The sequence below is a fragment of the Myodes glareolus genome, chromosome 4 (assembly GCF_982192425.1).
Source record: "Myodes glareolus chromosome 4, mMyoGla1.1, whole genome shotgun sequence".
NCBI classification, from domain to species: Eukaryota; Metazoa; Chordata; class Mammalia; order Rodentia; family Cricetidae; genus Myodes; species Myodes glareolus.
The window spans coordinates 59,528,684-59,550,319 of NC_142029.1; the positions used below are offsets into that span (position 1 = coordinate 59,528,684).

Genomic DNA, 21,636 nt, shown 5'->3' on the forward strand with positions numbered 1-21,636 from the left:
TGTATAGGGTAGAGGTTCGTGACCTTTTCCTCTGTCCATTTTGGCTTGTCTGTTGTTGTACTTGTTCATATGTCATGTTTAGGCAGTCATGTTGCTAAGGCATTGTGAAGTAGATTCTGACATTAATAGACACAACCCCTGATCCTGTGACTCTTATACTTCTCTTTCATAGCATTCTCTGTGCCCATAGGTGGTAGATGGGCTTATTGGGATTGGGCTCCCACAACTCTGTAGTTTGATAGGTTGTGGCTTGTTGTAATGGTTTCCATCTATTACAAAGAGTGGTTTCCTTGATGGAGGGGTAGGACTACATTTATCTGTGAGTATAAGGGCGAATATTTAGAATGTATATAGTTAAAGATTGTACTGGTTTAATAAAATAAGTGGTAGTTGTATGATCTCCTTCAAGAATTATGACTTCACTAGTCCTGGGTAGTTGTCCAGGTTTCTAGTACCAGGGATGATTTCCTTTTCATGGGGGTGGGGGTGACTTAAATCCAATTACAGTTCTTTTGGTTACTGCCAAGCTTTCAGTGCTATTACTGCACCCTTAGGGTTATATGACTTGCCATGCCAAGTGTTATTAACGGTCATCTTATCTTGGTAGGATTGTTGTGTAGCACAAATTCTAATTGTTCTTAATAATAAAAAAGTCAGATAGTAGGGAGTGAAAGCTGAGAGATCAGATAAGCATTGCAACTAGCCTCTAGAGAGACTTTTTACCTCTACCAATGCTCAGACCAAAAGGGTGTTCCTATCCTCAAACTGCCTCCTCAGACTGCATCTGAGCTCCTGTCTCCTCCCACCTTATATTCCTCTCTCTGTTCAGCCGTTCAGCCGTATCACTTCCGTTCTCTGCTTCCCTGATGCTGCTAATAATGGTGTGGGCCACCACCATCTGGCTCTATTTCTCTTTGAGACTGGATCAGTCTAGTGTAGCTCTGGGTGGCCTTGAACTCACAGAGATTCATCTGCCTCTGTCATATCATTTCTGTCTCTACATCCCTAGTGCTGAGATTAAAGGTGTGGGATCACCTTTGTGTGAGCTCTGTTTCTCTTTTAGACTGGATCAATTTAGTATATCCCAGGGTGACCTTGAACTAACAGATTTGGCTGCCTCTGTCTCCTCAGTTCTGGGATTAAAGGTATATGCCACCATTGTCTGGTCTTCTAGTTGCTTAGCTCTGTACTCTGATTGTCAAGCAAGCTTTATTTGTTAAAACACAAACAAAATATCACCATTTGTTGGCTGCCTCTCTCCCCTAGAAATAGATATGGTGCCTTCTGATACCTTGAAAGGTAGTCCTCAGAGAGGCATTAAGATTCAGTTTCAGTTAGGGGTCTCGGTCCTGTCTGAAGTTCCTACCTTCCATCTCTGGGTGACAACCAGAGTCAAAGCTCATAGCCGGTATGTTTTAGCAGTCTCTTGAATAATCTTGACTAACAACAAAAGCAAAAAGAGGACTTCTCAAGCTTATTGTTGGGATTTTCATTTGGTAACCTTTAACTTTTAGAGGGAGTGTTGCAAAATTCATCTAAACTATATATATATATATATATATATATATATATATATATATATATATATATATATATATATACACACACACACACACACACACACACATACTTAAGTGTATCCCAGGGTTTTGTTGTTATTTGTTAGTAGTATAATTCATTATGACTTTTTTCAGACATCCTTTTATTTTATCCTTCTTCCTCTTTTTTCTGAACTTATATTCTTTCCCTCTCCTTTATTAGATCTCTCCCTTTTTTAGCTTTTCCCCTGACAGATCACTTGTACCCTTCTATCCCTCTCTTTATTACTCTCTCATCCCCTCCCTCAGCACTGCTCCGTTTTACTTTCCTGTTTTCTATATTACTCCAGGATAGATCATTACAGTTGAAAATTTGTAGCTGGGAACCTAGGATGGGAAAGAATATGTGACATTTATCTTTCTGGGTCTGGGTTACCTCGCTCAATATAATCTTTTCTAGTTCTATACATTTGCTGTCAGATTTCACGATTTCATTTTTCTTTATTGTTTAATAGTATTCCATAGTGTATATGTACCATATTTTTATTATCCATTTGTCAGTTGGAAGACATTTAGGTTGTTTTGATTTCCTAGCTTTTGTGAGTTAAAGCAACAGTAAACATAGCTGAGCAAATATCTGTGGAATATGATGTAGAAACCTTTGGATATAGGCCAAGGAGTGGTAGTCCTGGGACATAGGATAGAGTTATTTTTAGCTTTTTGAGGATTCTCCACACTGATATCCATAGTTTGCAGCTTCACTAACACTGAGTATTTGTTGTCAGTTGTTCTGTTGATCTTTATCATTCTGACTGGGGTGAGATGAAGTTTCAAAATTATTTTGATTTGCATTTCCCTAATTGCTAGGAATGGTGAGCATTTTTTTTAGATATTTCTTAGGCATTTATTTTTTCTTCTTTTTGAAATTCTCTCTGCTGAAATCCCAGGCCAGTTTTTCAAGTGTATATCTCTCTTTTAAGGAAAAAAAAAGAAAGAAAGAAAGAAAAACTCCAATTTTTATTCCAATTCTGTAAGCTTCCTCTTCACCCAGTTGATTGTTTCTTTATCTGTGCAGAGGATTTTTCGTTTTAAGTCCCACTGATCAACTGTTGACCTAATTCTAGGACAAATGAGGCCCTATTCAGAAGTTCTTTCTGGCCGGGGTGGTGGTGCACTCCTTTAAAGCCAACACTCAGGAAGCAGAGGTGTGCAGATCTCTGTGAGTTCAAGGCCAGCCTGGTCTATAGCCTGAGTTCCAGGACAGGTGCCAAAGCTATGAAACTCTGTTTTGAAAAACCAAAAAGAAAGATAGTCCTTTCTGTAGCATGATTAATAAAAACCCAGAGATACTTATTGGGGTTCAACCTGAAGATCACAAAAGCAAAGCAGCACTAGAGAGCTCTTAAATCTATGAAATCTTCAGACTGAAAAAGTGATTTCCTGTCTCATCCCACCTTATATTCCTCTCCAGTGCTGGGATTAAAGTCATTCACTGTTACCACTCGGCCTCTGTGTCTCTGTGGCTGACTAGTGTGGCTGCTGGGATTAAAGGTGTGTGCTATCACTGCCTAGTCTATATGACTGACTAGTGTGTGTTTTGCATTCTGGTTTTCAAGCAAGCTTTAGTTATTAAAGTACAAATGAAATGCCACTACACCTTTCCTGTAGGGTTTTCTTCTATCCATTTCAGAATTTGAGGTTTCACATTTAGGTTATTGATTCATTTGAAGTTAGTTTTTATGCACAGTAATAGATATAGTTGGTTTAGTATCATTTTTCTGCTTGTGGCTATCCAGTTTTCACAGCACCATTTGCTAAAGATGTTTTCTTTTCTTCAGGATATTTTTTGTCATTTTTGTCAAATATTACATAACTGAAGTTATATATACTCCATGTTTGGATTTTAAATTTTGTTCCATTGATCTATATGTCTGTCTTTGTAACCATAACATAATTTTATTACTATGGCTCTGTGATATATCTTAAGATCTTGGCTGGCCATCTCTCTTTGCTCAGAAAGATTTTGGCTATGTGGGGTCTTCTGTGGTTCCATATGAATTCTAGAATGGGGTTTTTTTTTTCAATTTTTTGATGAATGAGATAGGATTTTTGATTGGAATTATACTGAATCTATAGCTTTTGATAAAATGATCATTTTCACTATATTAATTCTAAGAATCCATGAGCATGAGATACCTTTTTATTTTGTAGTGTCTCTATCTCTTCAGAAGTTTAAAATTTTGCATCCTTGGTTAGCTTTATTCTGGACGTTTATTTTCTTTGAGGCTGTTGTGAATGGGAGCATATCCATGTTTTCCTTCCCGAGTGTTTGTTGTTTGGTGTATAGAGAACTCTTAATCAATGCAAGTTGACTCTGATCATATCAAACTCCTGAATTTATTGTTTATAGAAATTTTCTGGTAGGATTTTTGGAATCTTTAGTGTATAGTAGCATATCCTCTGCAGATAGTAATCGTTTGCGCTCTTTCCCTGTTTGTATAACTTTAATTCCCTTCTCTTGCCTTATTGCTCCATCAATAAGTACTTTGAGCACAGTTGAAAAGAAGTGAGGATAGTGGTGATCTCTGTCCAGTTCCTGACTTTTTCCCTTTTAGGATGAGAGAGGGAGCGGGTGGAGGGAGAGAAAGGGGAAGGAGAGGAAGGGAGAGACAGAGACAGACTTTTATTATGTGAAATATGTTCCCTCTAGCACTACATTTTCTAGAACTTTACCATGATGACATGTTCATTTTTGTCAGACGTTTTCTGCTTCTATTGAGATGGTTATGTGATTTTTGTCTTTAAGTCCATTTATGTTGTTTGTTTCATTTATTGATTTGTATATGTTTGGCCTTCCCTGCATTGCAGGGATTAAAATCAGTTTGGTATATATGTTCCACACCTTCTTTAACCATTCTTCTATTGAGGGGCACCTAGTTTGTTTCCAGGTTCTGGCTATTGCAAATAGTGCTGCTATGAACATAGTTGAACAAGTGCTTTTGTGGTATGATAGGGCATCTCTTGGGTATAGAAGGTGTGGAACATATATACACTAGAGTTTTACTCAGTGGTAAAAAACAATGACATCTTGAATTTTGCATGCAAATGGATGGACATAGAAAACGCTTTACTGAGTGAGGTAAGCCAGACCCAAAAAGAGGAATATGGTATGTATTCACTCATAAGTGGATTCTAGCCATAATTAAAGGTCTTTGAGCCTATTATTCGAGATCCTAGAGAAGCTAAATAAGAAGGTGAACCTGAAGAAAATCATGTACTTATCCTCCTGGAGATTGGAAATAGACAAGAGTCCCAGATCCTTCATCCAATGATGGATGGCGATACAGACGGAAACCCACTTTGGAGCACCAGACTGAGCCCCCCATGGTCCAAATGAGGAGCAGAAGGACGAAGAACATGAAAAAAAAAACTCAGGACCGCGAGGGGTGCGATCACCCAACCAGATTTTCTGAATGTGGCCGGATTCTCTGAATGTGGCTGGCCCGGAGCCTTTCTGAAAAGCCATTGACAATGACACTGGGACTTGTTTCCTCTGCATATACTGGATTTTTGGGATCCAGTCTGTTTGGATGCTCACCTTCCTGGACCTGGAGGGAGGGGGGAGGAACTTGAACTTCCCACAGGGCTGGAAGCCCTGACTGCTCTTAGGGATGGAGAGGGAAGGGGAGGGATTGGGGGGAGTGGGAGGGTGTTGGGAGGAGGGGCGGAAATGGAAGCTTTCATAATTTAATAAACTTTGAAAATAAATAAATAAAAGTATATAAAAAAATCAGTTTGGTAATATTATATGATCTTTTTTTATGTGTGTCTGTATTTTATTTGCAGTTATTCTGTTGAGCATTTTTTACTCTATATTCATCAAGGATTCTGACCTGTAGTTTATTTTTGATGTTGTGTCTTTGCCTGGTTTTGGTATTAGAGTGATACTGGCTTCTTAGAAGGAATCTGGGAGCCTGCCTGCATGCCTACCTTCCCGTTTAAGAAGGATTGGCTAAATTTTTGGAAGTCTGCTAGAGTTCTATTATGAATCCCTCTTGCCTTGGACTTTTGTTACTATTTCAATCTCCTCATTTGCTATGAGTCTTTAGGTTGTTAACTTTTTGATTTAATTTTGGAGGATTGGCTGAATCTAAAAATTCATCCATTTCTTTTACATTTTCCAGGTTAATGGATCCTTAGTTTTTAATATAGTACCATATAATAATTGAATTTCTTTGATGTCTGATCTGATGTTTTCCTGTTCATTTCTAGTTCTGTTCGTTTGGGTCCTCTCTTTGTTTAGTTGAGCTAAGAGTCTATCAGTCTTACTTATCTTCACGAGCAACGAACTGTTAGATTTATTGATTCTTTTTGTTTTTGTTTTTCTCTTTGTTTCTGTTTTATTGATTTCTGCTCCATTTTTCTTGATGTTGACTGGATTTGTATATGGATTGCTCTTGTTTTTTTCCAAAAATTTTAGTTGCATCATAAATCATTTATTTGTGCACTTTCTGGGTTTTTTTGTTTTGTTTGTTTTTGTTTTCTGATTTTTTTTTAATGTAGGTTCTTAAAGCTATCCATTTGCCTTCTAGGACTGTTTTCAATATGACCCAGGAGTTTTTGTTGTGTTTTCATTTTTATTTAGTTCATTTTTTATTTCTTTCTTGATTTCTTGTTTGATTCATTCACTATTTAGTAATGAGTTATTTAATCTCCATGAATTTGTTGGTTTACTTGAGTTCTGTTTAATGTCAATTTTAAGTTTTTTGTATTGTAGTTAGAAAGGATACAAGGAGTGGTTTCAATCTTTATGATATTTTAGTCATTTGTTTTGTATTCCATTGTGTGGTGTATTTTAGAGCTAGTGAATTTAGAGCAACTTATGTGTGTTGTTGAGTAGAATGTGTATTCTTTGGTATTTGAGTGGAATATTCTGTAGATATCGGCAGAGTTCATTTGATGTATGCTGTCTATTAATTCTAATGTTTCTCTGTTTTATTGTCCAGATGACCTACCTATCTATTGAAGGCAGTGAGGTATTGAAATCATCTAATATTAGCTGATTGATTTTAATCTGTGCCTTTTTAATCCAGCAGTACTTGTTTTATGAAATTGGGTACCCTAGAGTTTGGGTATTTAAACATATATGTTTAAATAGTAATATTTTTGTTAACTGTTCCATTGATTAGAATGAATGAAGTGTCCATCTTTATGTCTTCTAATTAGATTTAGTTTGAAGTCTTATTTTGTCTGTTACTAAGATCTTGACACCTGTTTGCTTTTTGGTTCCATTTGTAGTACTTTGGTCCGTTCCTATACTTTAAGGAAATTCCTGTCTTTAAAGCTAAGATGTGTTTCTTATAAATAGGTGGATTTTGTTTCTTATTTCTTTCAGCCAACCTCTGTCTTTTGATTAAAGAGTTGAGACCATTTATATTTAAAGATAATGAAATATGTGTGTAAATTTTGGTTTATTATATTGTTGATTTTTGGTAGTGGTGTTTGTATTCTTCATAGTATTTAGTGGAGTGTTGGAGGTTTTGTTTTTTTAAAAGATTTATTTATTTATTGTGTATTCAGTGTTCTGCCTGAATGTATGCTTGCAGGTCAGAAGAGGGCACCAGATCTCATTACAGATGGTTGTGAGCCACAATGTGGTTGCTGGGAATTGGATTCAGAACCTCTGGAAGAGCATCCAGTGCTCTTAACCACTGAAGCATGTCTCCAGCCCCAGTACTTTGTTTTTAAATAATTACACCTTTGTATTTCTTTTCACAGTCTCTCTGCTATACTCATTCCTCTCCTTATCCCAAAGTATTGCTTCTTGTATTGTCTTTAGATTTTGTTTCTCAAATATAAATTAATTTAAACTATTTATATCTTGAAAAGTTTTTATTCTTCAATTATGACAGATAGTTTTGCTAGGTCTATTAGTTTAGACTGGCTTTCTTAGCTTTTTAGTTCTCGAAATGCCTTGCTCCAGGCTCTCCTGGCTTTCAAAATTTTCATTGAGAATTCAACTGTTATTCTGATGGATTTTTATTTATATGTGACTTGGGTTGTTTTGGTTTGTTTTGTTTTTCTTGTAGATTTCAACCCACTTTATTATGTATCTTTTGCATTTTAGTGTGATAAGCTATAGGATTCTCTTTGGGAATTATCTATTTCATGTTCTCTATGGTTCTTTTAACTTTGTGGGTGTGTCTTTCTTTAGTTTGAAACTGTTTTCTTATGTTGCGATTCTTCTTTCTCGTCTATTCCTATAATCAAAGGTTTGTTTGTTTCCTATGGTGTCTCATATTTCCTTTATGTCCCTTTTTTATGGTTTTAATTTTTTCATATCCCTTGCTTATGTGAGCTACTTTTATTTTCAAGTCCTGATATTCTGTCTTCTTGATTTGTTCTACTTGTAAGACTTTCCTTTGAGTTTTCTAGTTAAGTTCCACTTCAGTGTGTCTCTCCTTATTTAATTCTATTCTCAAGTGTTAGATTGTTGTAGTCATTTCCACCAGCCATATGTTTGTGTTTTCTTGGTCATCGATCAGTTGTTCTTTCTACTAAATTTTATTGAGCTTTTTCACTCTTTGAATTATTGTTTGAGGTTTATGATTCTTCTTTTAAATTGTGGGTCCTGGAGTTCATCTCAGAAATTCTCACTGACAAATATTTCTACAGGAATGGTAGGTTTGGGAAAGAAGATACTGGTTTAATTTTCATATTTTTGGTGTTTGGGGCATAAGGTCTGTACATGTTAACTTTTTAGTTTAGTCCGATATGGACAGATCAGGTCAGAACAGAAGAGAGAATGTGAATCAGTTTGGGCCTAGAGGTTGGAAATGGGTGGAATGAAGTGAGGTGGGCAGAGGGGTTTTGTCTGATGTATTAGGATGTGCTTCCTAGTCTAACCTTGAGGTAGCGCGTAGATCTGACTGTGTAGAAATGGCATGTCAAGGCCTGTGGGTTGGAGAACAGGTAGAGAGGGTCCTGGCAGAAGCCTAGAGATGATTTGTAGTGCAGTCAAGAAAGGTCAAACTAAACTGGGGCAATGGAAATGGGACCTGGGCTAGATCTGGCTAGTTGTGAAGAAAACAGTGATGCGGAGGTCAGGAAAACTAGCCCTATCAGAGGTCTCAAAAGTCTACATTTTTAATATTATAAATTTCATCTATTTTTTTCAGAATCTAATGTGAAATAATTTAGTACATTTCAGTTACCAAGGGCTATTACCTTATCACTTACTTGAAAACCATCCCTAAAAGAACACCTCTCCATTACTTAGCTCTTCATTTGAAAAACATAAACTTGCATATGTTATTTGCTTGTTGCTAATTCCTTATTTTTCTGTAAAATATCTGATATGATATATCCTATTTCCATCCACTAGAGCAGTGGTTCTCAACTTTCCTAATGCTGCAACCCTTTAATACAGTTCTTCATGTTGCAGTGACCCCCAACCATAAAATTATTTTAGCTGCTACTTCATAACTGTAATCTTGTTATTGTAATGAATCAGGATGTTAATATCTGATATGCAGAATGCTGATACAAGACCCCTGTGAAAGGGTTGTTCAACCCCCAAAAAGGCCACAATCCACAGGTTGAAAACTGATGCACTGGAATATAATTTCTTCTTAAGATCCAATTTTATGTTCACTGCTACATCCATTGGGCTTAGAGCAGTCCCTAAAAATAAGAGAGCTTTGTTTTATTAGAGTAAATCTATATAGCAGATTTAAACTTCATTTCCCTCTTAGCCATATATAGAAGTTTTTGTTATTAAAAGAAAATTTTATAGATATAGTACTTAAATAATTTTATAAGTGGTTGGACTTAAGAATACTGTCTCTAAGTAATAGGTAATAACCATTGAAGAATACAAGAGACATAAATATTAAAATACAGATTTTTGCTTATTGTTCAGCCTTTTGTTAAATGTATTTACAATTTAAATAAATATCTAAGAAACTTTTTATCGAAATTACATGCTCTAATATCAATCATAGATTAATAGTAGTGCTTACATTTTTAATATGCCTTTAAGAATTTACTGTTCGTCACTAAAAATATTTCCTCATGTTGAACTGTGTAAGATATTTTTAATCTGACCATTTTTGGTAACTTTTAAAAACCAGGCATGGTAGCACATGACTGAAGGCTCAACACTAGAAAAGTTGAGGTTGAACAAGAATTCAAGGACAAGTTGGGCTTCACCCTGTCTGAAAAACTAAAAGGACATGAGTTGTATTGAATTAAATTGGTAATATTTTCAGATTTTTTTTTCAGCAGTGAATTATGTGTGTTTTGAAAAAGTATTGAAATTTGTATTCATGTGAGTTTGTGTTGTTCTGCACCCCCGCCCCCCAGGCTGTTTAGCAGACACGATCCACAAGCAGAGGAAGCATTAGCAAAGAGGAGAGGAAGGAACAGTCCAAATGGGAACCTCATTAGGATGCTTGTTCTTTTCTTTCTTGAAAGTGAGGTAAGAAGGATTTTAGTTTACTCTTCTGTCCTTCTGTCATTGGATTCATTGTAAGTGACTGGAGTTCATTTCAGTCATAAAAACAAGTGTTTTTCTTGCAAAGTTACCTTTATGAATTGCTTCATACTTTGATTTTTATTAGTAATTCTGAATATATGTGTAGGGGTGTATTATCACTAAAGAGAGACTAGTAAGTTTAAAGTTTTACACTGTTTCAGAATGCTAGTTCTACATACTTTTTTAAGTTTTCATTTTTTATGTTGAATTTCTCTTTATTCTTAATTATTTTATTAAACAGTTTTAAGGACTTGGTGGTTCAGTTTTGTGGTGAAGTTTTGCCTAGCACTCATAAGGTCCTGGGTTAAATTCTCTGCATCAAGAATAAAAGCTGTAAGCATTGTCAAACTGTTAAAGTATTATTAGTTCTGGCTAGTTTGAAAATCATATTATTTATTTTCCATTTGCTATAGTCAGTTATCACTTATGTAATTTTATACTTAGCATTCATAACATTTCTGTTTTTGAAGACAGTTTCAATTGTTACTGTAATGTCCTTTGATATTTTAATCTGTATTTCCTACTACTGGCGTGATGTTGACTAAAAGATGAACTAATCTTAAGGATACCATTAATGAATGAGCTATTTAAGTTAGAAATGAATGAAAATGGAATTGCAAAAGAAGTTAAGAAATTAAAAGTCAAGGCAGACATGGTTGCACAAACTTCTAATCCAAAGTAAATGAGAGGATGTGTTTAGGCAGATCACAAATTTCAGCCCTAAATACACTACAGTGTGAAATTAAAGACCAGCCTGTGCGAATTTGACCCTATCTTAGAATTTAAAGAAAATGCAAAGAGACCTAGGGTGCATTCAGCACCCTTAGTGATGAGACCCTTGTCTCATGTTTCAGACTCCAGTTCAATACCACAAAAGAGGAGGGGGTAAGAAACTTTTTAAAATTAAGGCTTAATTGTATCTGGAATATAGAAAATGTCTGAGAAGAAGAGAAACTCAAACAATTTTATAAATATTCAAATTTGACAGCACTATAACTATTCTGTAAAAATGAAAAAAAGACATCTGTGTAAAAACTAAAATGAAAAAAGTGCAAAGCAAATAAATAGAATGAGGAACACTGGAACAAAACAAAAAGTTGTGGGTGGATTTTTCTGTCCCGCTTGCCAGCTCCCAAATAACCACATGGAAATTTCTTACTAATTATGAAAACTTGCCCAATAGCTTAGGCTCATTTCTAACTAGCTCTTATAACTTAAATTGACCCATATCTTTTAATCTATTTTCTTTTATGTGACTCTGTTTTCTGTAAATGGAGGTTTTTCTCCTGCTCATTAGTTCCCCAAATAAACATTTAGAGGCTTCGATTAATTATAATTAATAATAATTAATTATATTAATATTAATTAATAATAAGCTGATGACTCGGGCTTATTATTAGCTAGCTCTTTTAAATTAACCATTTCTATTATTTCATATTTTACTACGAGGCTCCTGACTTGTTACCTCACATCTTGCTTCTCTGATGACTGCTGGCATCTCCCTCGACTTCACCTCTCTCTTCCTATATTCAGTTTGACTTTTCTGCTAGCTATGTTCTGCCGTGCCATAAGACAAAAACAGCTTCTTTATTAACCAATGGTAATCAAACATATTCACAGCATACAGAGGGGCATTCCACATCAATTAACTTTACTTTGTAAAGCTCATACTGTTTGTTCTGCATCCCTGGCATCTCTGGGTGACTCTACCCTTCTTCCCAGCATTCTCTCCTCCCCTAAAATCCTGCCTAGCTATTGGCCATTCGACTTTTTATTAAACCAGAGTGAAACATCTTCACATTGCACAAAAGGATTATTTCACAAGTTGTCACTATTTCTTAAACTAAGAATAAAGAGCCAAGTGGTGGTGACACATGGCCTTTAATCCCAGCACTCAGGAGGCAGAGCCAACTGGATCTGTGAGTTCGAGGCCATTGTGGTCTACAGAGTGAGTTCCAAGACAGCCAGGGCTACACAAAGAAACCCTGTCTTGAACAACAAAAAAGAAACAAAAAGATAATATGGAACAAAGTCACCAGGAGTCTTGCATTTAAACATGTTAGTAATGGTGTCTTAAATATGACAGGGCACTAGGTTATATTATTAATAATATGGCAGTTCTGAACCTCTAGATTAGGACCTTACATTACTTAAACAAATTCAGGGCTGATGCATATGCTTTTAGTCCACAATTTGCTTAAGATAGGATTTAAAACATTGTCTTCTTAAAAGGCAAGTTTAGATACGTTACAGAATGTAAAGTTTTCATTATAAATAAAGCAATGAAAATCATCAAATATCACCTCATGATAGCTCTTTTCACTGTACCATTAGACTTGAGACCTTTTGAGGAGGATTGCGTATCAGAGTATCCTGCTTATCAGATGTTTATATTAGGATTCATGACTGTAGTAAAATTACAGTTATGAAGTAGTAATGAAATAATTTTAAGACTGAAGGTCATCACAACATGAGGAACTGTGTTAAAGGGTCTCAGAATTAGGGAGGTTGAGAATCAATGTTCTAGAGGGATAAAATGTAAAGTATTATTAAATAATTACAAACTATATGAAAAGTAAATCCAGAATGGTTTCAGAGTTAGTAGATATTAGCTATAAAAGTATTAAAGTGTTGAAAAATTAAGAAATCTAATCCTTTTAGAAGGTTTACCGATAACTAAGGAAAAACTTAGAATTTCGGAGAGTTCTCTAGGACTTCTTGATTTATTAAAGCATAAAAGTTTAATTTTAGGAATTTTTATCTTCCCTTAAAAATAATTTGTCTTGCTTATTTCATATATTACTAAACTTTACGCTTGCTAGTGGTACAACCATGTGAAAATTTATGTCCCAGTTTCCGCACATGACATTCTTGACAACTGCCAAAGCCAAGTGCAAATCACATCTAAGTATTTGACTTTTCTGATGTCATGTGTTTCACAAGAAATAGTCTTTATTAAAAAAAAAATTCTTATCCTGTTCTACAAGTGTTATACTCAGAACTAACTGTATGTTAAACCTGTAGTCTTTAGTATATCAAAATTCCAAAGTTTTTCTATCTTGAGTTCTCTTTTGAAACTTACTTTCTATAAACATGTCAATTTGTAAAATTTCAGATAGAACCTCTTGATGAGACTTTTGGAAATCAGATGGATTGTTAATCACTTAGCTATGACTAACAGAACTGATTACCATTCTTTGTTTATTGAAATGTGAAATAATCTGCTAATAATATAATTTTAAAATGTTGAAAGATTTTACCATGCCGGTAATATTAAGGTGAATGAGAGATCTACCTAAAGTAATTGTTTGTTTTCCATTGTTATCAAAATGTGACATTTATAAACTCCAAAAACCTTTTGGGAATAATTAATTTTAGGTGACAAAGTATCCTTTTTTTACATACTTGACCAGAGGTGGTTGTTGTTGTTGTTGTTGTTATTATTATTATTATTATTATTATTAAAAATCTCCACATCCTTCCATTTTCCCCACTCCCTACCCTACCCTTCCCCCCCCTGCAGTCCTAAGAGAAGTCAGGGTGCCCTGCCCTGTGGGAAGTCCAAGGTCCTCCCCCCATTCATCCAGGTCTAGGAAGGTGTGCATCTAAACAGACTAGGCTCCCAAAAGGCCAGTACATTCAGTGAATCAAAACCCGGTGTCATTATCATTGACTTCTCAGTCCGCCCTCTTGTCAGCCACATTCAGAGAGTCCGGTTTGATCACATGCTCCAACAGTCCCAGTCCAGCTGGCCTTGGTGAGCTCCCATTAGATCCGTCCCACCGTCTCAGTGGGTGGATGCACCCCTCGCTGTCCTGACTTCCTTGCTCATGTTCTCCCTCCTTCTCTTCATCTGAGCCTTGGGAGCTCAGTCCAGTTCTCCAATATGGGTCTTTGTCTCTATCTCCATCCATCACCAGATGAAGGCTCTGTGGTAATATGCAAGATGTTCATCAGTGTGGCTATGAGAGAAGGCCAGTTCAGGCTCCCTCTCCTCCGCTGCCCAAGGACCTAGCTGGGGAAATCCCCTTGGGCACCTGGGAACCCCTCTAGAGCCAAGTCTCTTGCCAACCCTAAAATGGCTCTGTTAGTTACGATATCTTCCCTGCTCTCATATCTACCCTTCCTCCTTTTCAACCATCCCATTTTCCCAAGCTCTCCCCAGTCCTCCCCTTCTCCCTTCTCTCTCCCAAATCCCCTTCCCCCCAACCCACCCCCACCTCTGTGCTCCCAACTTTTGCCCAGCGATCTTGTCTACTTCCAGTATCCAGGAGGATAAATATATGTTTTTCTTTGGGTTCACCTTCTTATTTAGCTACGCTAGGATGACGAATTATAGGCTCAATGTCCTATAATTTGTTTATTGGGAGGATCAACATAGTAAAAATGGCAGTTCTACCAAACATAATCTATAGATTCAATGCAATCCCCAACAAAATTCTTCACAGACCTTGAGAGAACAATAATCAGCCTTATATGGAAAAAAAAAAACCAGGATAGCCAAAACAGTCCTATACAATAAAAGTACTTCCGAAGGCATTACCATCCCTGACTTCAAACTCTATTACAGAGCTACAGTAATGAAAACAGCTTGGTATTGGCACAAAAACAGAGATGTTGACCAATGGAATCAAATCGAAGACCCGGATTTTAACCCTCAAACCTATGAACACCTGATTTTCGACAAAGGAGATAAAATTATACAATGGAAGAAAGAAAGCATCTTTAACAAATGGTGCTGGCATAACTGGATGTCAACCAGTAGAAGAATGAAAATAGATCCATATCTATCACCATGCACAAAACTTAAGTCCAAATGGATTAAAGACATCAATATAAATCTGACCACACTGAACCTGATAGAAAAGAAAGTGGGAAATAGTCTGCAACACATGGGCACAGGAGACCACTTCCTACGTATAACCCCAGTAGCACAGACAATAAGAGCAACAGTGAATAAATGGGACCTCCTGAAACTGAGAAACTTCTGTAATGCAAAGGACACTGTCATTAAGACAAAAAGGCAACCTACTGAATGGGAGAAGATCTTCACCAACCCCTCATCAGACAAAGGTCTGATCTCCAAAATATATAAAGAACTCAAGAAATTAGACATTAAAACTCTTATTAACCCAATTAAAAAATGGGGTATTGAACTGAACAGAGAATTCTCAACAGAAGAAGTTCGAATGGCCAAAAGACACTTAGGGTCATGCTCAACCTCCTTAGCGATCAGGGAAATGCAAATCAAAACAACTTTGAGATACCATCTTACACCTGTCAGAATGGCTAAAATCAAAAACACCAATGAGAGCCTATGCTGGAGAGGATGTGGATTAAGGGGAACACTCATCCATTGTTGGTAGGAATGCAAACTTGTGCAACCACTTTGGAAATCAGTGTGGCAGTTTCTCAGGAAACTGGGAGTCAACCTAACTCAGGATCCCGCAATTCCACTCTTGGGAATATACCCAAGAGATGCCCTATCATACTACAAAAGCATTTATTCAACTATGTTCATAGCAGCACTATTTGTAATAGCCAGAATGACTAGTTTTCTTTTAGCAAGATCAAAGACACGGTATTGGAATGTTTAGAAACTATAGGAGTAATAATTTGGACTGATTTCTTTTGAAAATGGTTTGTCATAAACTCAGTTGTTAAAAGTTACATTATTTACACAACTCCTTTCATATGTTTTAACTTTCTACCAGAGGTAAAGAGGCAGAAAAATCTTTAAATAAAACATTGGAAGCAAATTTTAAGTTACTTACAAAATGAATCAGAACATACCTGGACTATTTTAATAAAAATCTCCAGAAATTTCGGACTGTTTCATCAAATGTACAAGCTTAGAAGAAAGCCTGTAAAATAAAATACAATTTTATCATGCAGGATAAAATGTACCAGTATGGAAATAGGATTTAATACAAGTTATATACAACATAATTTGGAATAATTTTTCAAATATCAATCTTGCTGTATAGTTAGTGACTGTTCGTTAAAGTTATTTGTCTTGGATGGAACGCACACTTTTAATATCAGCACTCAGAAGACAGAGGCTTGCAGATCTCTGAGTTCGAGGCCAGCCTGATAGGGTTAGGATTAGCCATATTTAGAAGTTTTGTTATTGAAAGAATTTTTTATAGGTGTACTAATGTAATTTTATAAATGGTTGGGCTTAAGAATACTGTCTCTAAGTAGTAGGTAATAGCCATTGGAGAACACAGTGAAAGAAAAAGAGGAATGTAGAAATCTTTGGTAACTAAGTCCAAAGTTTGGGGGTTAGCTTTAAAAGTATGACTGATATTTAATGCATTTTTTTTAATTCTTAAACTGTAGAAGCATTGTATTCTAATTAAATAAAGAAGTAAAATGTGCACCAAGCCTGATAATATAAAAATACATCAAAAATTAAACTTGAATGAAAATGCAATATTCATACCTAGAGAAAGAACTGTGATGAGAAGGAATCCACTAGACCTTCACTGTGGCTAGACTTTCTGGCTGCCATTGCATCCCTGCATGCTCTTCCCTTTAGTTTATGTTAGATTCAGAATCATGACTGATTTCAAGTTCTTTGCAACCAATTAAGAAGGGAGAAATCTTTTAATAAAAGCCAAGCTTAGCCAGGTGTAGAGGCATATACCTTTAATCTTGGCTGTCTGTGGAGTTCAAGGGCCAGCCAGGTCTACCTAGTGAGTTTCAGGACAGCCAGAGATACATAATGAAATTGTGTTTCAAGCTCTTCCCATACACCCCCCCCCAAAAAAAAAACAGACTCAAACATAGGAGAGAGGAAGCTGTGAGGAAGGTGATGGGCACTTTGTCAGGAAGATGTTAGCTTTCTCTCTCCAGACGCAGTGTATGTAGACTGACAACCTGTAGCAAAGAGGATTTGGTACCTCTATTTGATGAACTATGCCAAGAGTCATCCAGACATGAACATCATGCATCAGATTTGTGAAAATCCAAGTCCTGTGATTTGAATCTGGCATCCAGATGGACAAGGTTAGAGAATATCTCTCTGAATCTCTTCAGAAGTGCTTGAAAGACAAAGATCCCTATGTTCAGAAAATGACTGCAGTCTGTGTGGTGAAGTTCTGTACTGTCAGTAAACAGATGATGTAAAGAGAAAGTCCACATTCGTCTGTTAAGATATAAAAAAAAGAGCGGGATACACTCATGAATACAGGATATGGTCAATCCAGTTACAGAGTCCTTGGAAATCTGGGGACCTATCACAGGCCGCTTCACTCTACCTGCCTCTGTCTTAACCACCCCAGAGACATTCTGATTATCCCCCTTCTTCCTTATAAGAGGTCACTTAGCAGACAAGAACTCTCTCTCAGGCCAGGTATCCCAAGGTCATGGGTGGAGTGAATATCCACTATAAGATGGAAAATCAGGGACTTCTGTATTTTCTGTGATATCTCATAGCAGATTTAAATCCAGTGATGATGACGAATACTGTCGCAGCATTGTCTGAGATCCGTGAGCTTAGCCAATCAGCAAATTAATCACTCTGAAACAACAGAATATCTATAAGCTTCTCACGTCTATGAATGAATGCACTGAATGGACCAGATTTTCATCCTTGACAGGCTATCAAATTACAGCGCTAAAGATTACCTGGAAAAATCAGTACCTGTGAGGATGTAACTCCTGGACAACCATGCCAACTCAGCAGTGGTGTTTGAGCAATAGACATCCTGAAGAAATTTCTGGAATTGTCACATAAAGACTTCACCTACTATAATATGCAACTGAAGAAGTATCCCTTCCACTTGTCACTGTGCTGACTGGAGAGCCATAATATTGCCCAGAGGAATAACAAACTAATTTTTCAGAAAAGGCCTAAAATGTTGAAGAGGAAGGAAGGAAGGAGGGAGGGAGGGAGGGAGGGAGGGAGGGAGGGAGGGAGGGAGGGAGGGAGGGAGGGAGGAAGGAAGGAAGGAAGGAAGGAAGGACGGACCCAAAAAGTCAGTCTTTTTTGTGAAGTACAATGATCCTATCTATGGTAAAATAGAGAAGTTGAAAATCATGATTCTTCTTGCATCTCAAGCAAACATTGCTCGGGTTCTGGCAGAGCTAAATATACGACTGAGGTAGATGTTGATTCTTTTCCAAAGCTGTTGCAGGCCATTGGATGATATGACATCAGATGAAACAATTAGCAGAGTACCTGTGTAAACACATTGCTTGATCTAATTTAGACCAAAGTAAATCAAGCTGTCCAAGAGGTATTTGTCATCAGGAATATATTGTTAGTACCCAAAGTAGAGTATTATTGCCATTCTCTGTGAGAACTTGGACTCCCTGGATGAGGCCAATTATTAAGCAGCAATCAATTGTAGGAGATTATGCTGAAAGAATCAATAATGCAGATGAGTTACTAAAGAGTTCCCTGGAGGCGGGCAGGTCTTCTAAGCACCAAGCAACAGCTCATTCTGCTTACCTTAATGAAACTGTTTCTATCAGAAACACAGGAGCTGTACCAGTAGGTCCTAAGCTTGGTCACACAGAATTTTGATAATTCTGACCCTGAAAATAAGGGTGATATTTATTGTCACTTTCTTTCAACTCTCCTGTGACAGCCAAAGTAGTCTCTGAGAAAATACTGATCTGACAGGGAAACACACCTCTTTAGACCAATCCTCCTGCATGAGCTAACCTGCAGCTCATTGTTTCCTTGGCCTCTGTGTGCCATAAACCTCCAAATGCTTTTGCAGAAAGGAGTCATGGCATCCGTTGCAAACATAAGCTCATTCATCATGAGAGCACTGATGCAGGTGGCAGCCCTGTTGGTACTGCCTCTAAAACAGCCTTAGGTCATCCCCTCTCAAGGTGATTTTCTGGGAGTCTTAAATCTTGACCTGGTTTCCTCAGTAAACCAGATGTCCTATATGCAGACAGGAGCCCTAGATCTTTTTAGGGAGGAGGATTGAACAGTCTGGTAGGTAGTGTTTCCTCCCATCAAGTAGTGCCTGCAAGCTTTGCCCTTCACCTACCACAGTGGTTTGAATGGCAGATTTGAATTTTCCACAGGGATAGGAATGATACTTGGTGGATATATGGCTCCTAAGTCAGTCTGGTTACCTGCAGAACAGGCTTGGCAATTTGGCAATTTATTCACCACCACAGGCACATCAATATGGAAACAAACTGCCAATAAAGTTATGCATAGTATGACAGACTTTGCAGTACAATTTAATAAGAACAACTTTGGTATCATCCCAAGCACATTTTAGTTCATGATACTTCACTGATGCATGTCTCTCTGCCTCTCAGGGCCTTGGGCTCTGTCATGAAGATAGACTTCTGAATAACTGAATAGATGTCTGATTAAAATAATATTGATGTCTATTTCAACTTCCTTTTCCCAGTCAGTGTGCTTTTTATAGGTCCTATAATACAGAAGATGACAAAATTGGTTCCAGGTCTTCTTTATAATATAGAAGGGTATTCTCAATGAAAATGAACTCCACTTTCTTTTTTTTTTAAGTTTATTAAAATATAAAAGTTTCCATTTTCGCCCCTCCTCCCAACACCCTCCCACTCCCCCCACTCCTTCTCCTCTTCCCTCTCCATCCCTAAGAGCAGTCAGGGTTTCCTGCCCTGTGGGTAGTTCAAGTTCCTCCCCGCTCCCTCCAGGACCAGGAAGGTGAGTATCCTATCAGACTGGATCCCCAAAAATCCAGAATATGCAGAGGAAACAAGTCCCAGAGTCATTGTCAATGGCTTTTCAAATTAAGGAATGTTTCTTAAATACCTACACTGTTACAGCAAGTTACAAAAGTGTTTACACTGTTGCTAAAAGGAATGTGAAAGGGCACTTGGATTTTGGCTGAACTATATATTCAGAGTCAATTATACACCATCACTGAAGTGTGGAGTTGTTCAGTTCATCTTTCAGCTCAATTATAGTATTTTGAAAGACAAATAAACTGATCCAGTCACCTTGTAATCAGTGCAAACCAAGATCTCTTAACTGGAAAAAATTATATTGCCACGTAGAACCTGAACTCAATTATTGCAGTACCCAGCCACACATTTAGTGACCCTATGCTGACATTAGCATTTGCCCTGATGGACAGGTTAGCTTCCTGTGAACATTTATAATCACTGTTTTAGTCATCTTTGGCCTCTTTTGGTCTTTGTCTTCACATGTTTCCTTCTGCGTAATATGCCAATGGTTAGCTTTTTCTGCTCTCTCCTTTGAATATAGTTTGATATTTTGTAACTTAAAGCTCATTTCAAAAGCAGGGGTGGGGGGGGATAAGAAATACTAAAGCAAAGCAAAGTGTTGCTTGGGGGTGGGAGTATTTCTGTCATTGATTATCCCAAAAAATATAAATGGACTAACATGATCTATTAAAAAGCATTGTCCCACCAGGCTGTGCTGGCACACACCTTTAATCCCAGTACTCCAGTACTTGGGAAGCAGAGACAGGTGGGTCTCAATCAGTTCGAGGCCAACTTGGTCTAAAAAGTTCAAGGACAGCCAGAACTGTTACATAGAGAAACCCTGTCTTGGAAAAGTAAAAACAAACAAAAAAGTATTGTTCTTTGAAGTTTCAATAAAGAAAATTAAAACAGCTGCTTAATATTTAAAAACATATCTTAGACTAGCACAAAAGAAAGTTTACAAACAATGGACTATATAACAAGTACTTACAAAAAAAGTAATAAGGTTGAAATCATGAAAGTTAAGTCAGAGTTAAAGACCAGTAACATTAAAGGAAACAAAAAAACATGGCTTCTATTTTTAAAGGTTATAATCTGCTGAATATAGTATCCCTTCTCTACAGCAATATACATGTACTTAATCAGCATAAAAATAAATTTAGTCATCTTGGGGTTTTATAGTGATAATCTATGTACCATTATACATTTTGAAGTATACAATTCAATGTCATTAAGTATGTATCATATTGCTGTGCTATCATCACTACCAACAGTTTTAAAACATCAAGAACTATTTTAAAATCTTCCCTAACTAAAACTGTGCCCACTCAACAAGCATTTCTTCCTTTGTAAAGTTTTAATGGTGATAGCTTTAAGGCTTTTGTTTTCCTGTTTCTATTTTTATCTTTGACACCAAGTTGTATACCTTTTCTTCTTGACTCTTTAGGGATTGTATTAGTGATGATCTGGGAATAATTTCCTTAAGATGGGTGACTGGAAAATTTAAAGATGTCCTATTACAATCCCCCCCTCGTGAAAATGATAATTAGATTAACTCCTGGCATTGATAATTCATTGAGAATGGGGGTGTGTCCACCAACCCTCACATGCTTGATTATGTTTTTTTCTAGTGTATTTCTGGATCCATTGTGTAATGTTTTAAATGCAGTAGAAATACAGTAAAAAATTAAGGTAAAAGAAGAGAGAACATCCAGATCATCCAGAGTTACAAAGAGATTAGGTAGTGAGGAGAAACACACACACAGTTTAAATGTTAGCTGTGTCTAGATAGCAGTAGGTAACCAGTAAATCTGGAAAGATGTTCCACTACTGGTGAAGAAACAAGTACAAGCATATATAACAAATAGCAGTTAA

General features: G+C 36.8%; 1 protein-coding gene and 1 pseudogene across 3 annotated transcripts in view; both read left to right on the top strand.

Moving 5' to 3' along the window:
* Stag1 (STAG1 cohesin complex component) overlaps positions 1–21,636 on the top strand; it is a 329,217-nt gene that overhangs the window by 235,540 nt on the left and 72,041 nt on the right. For all 3 annotated transcript variants that reach the window (XM_085689622.2, XM_085689621.2, XM_085689623.2), the window contains one exon: positions 9,903–10,017. In XM_085689622.2, the coding sequence (XP_085545748.2) occupies positions 9,903–10,017 (115 nt within the window). The remainder of the gene's footprint in view (positions 1–9,902; positions 10,018–21,636) is intronic.
* Positions 18,037–20,323, top strand: LOC148122283 (AP-2 complex subunit beta pseudogene; annotated as a pseudogene).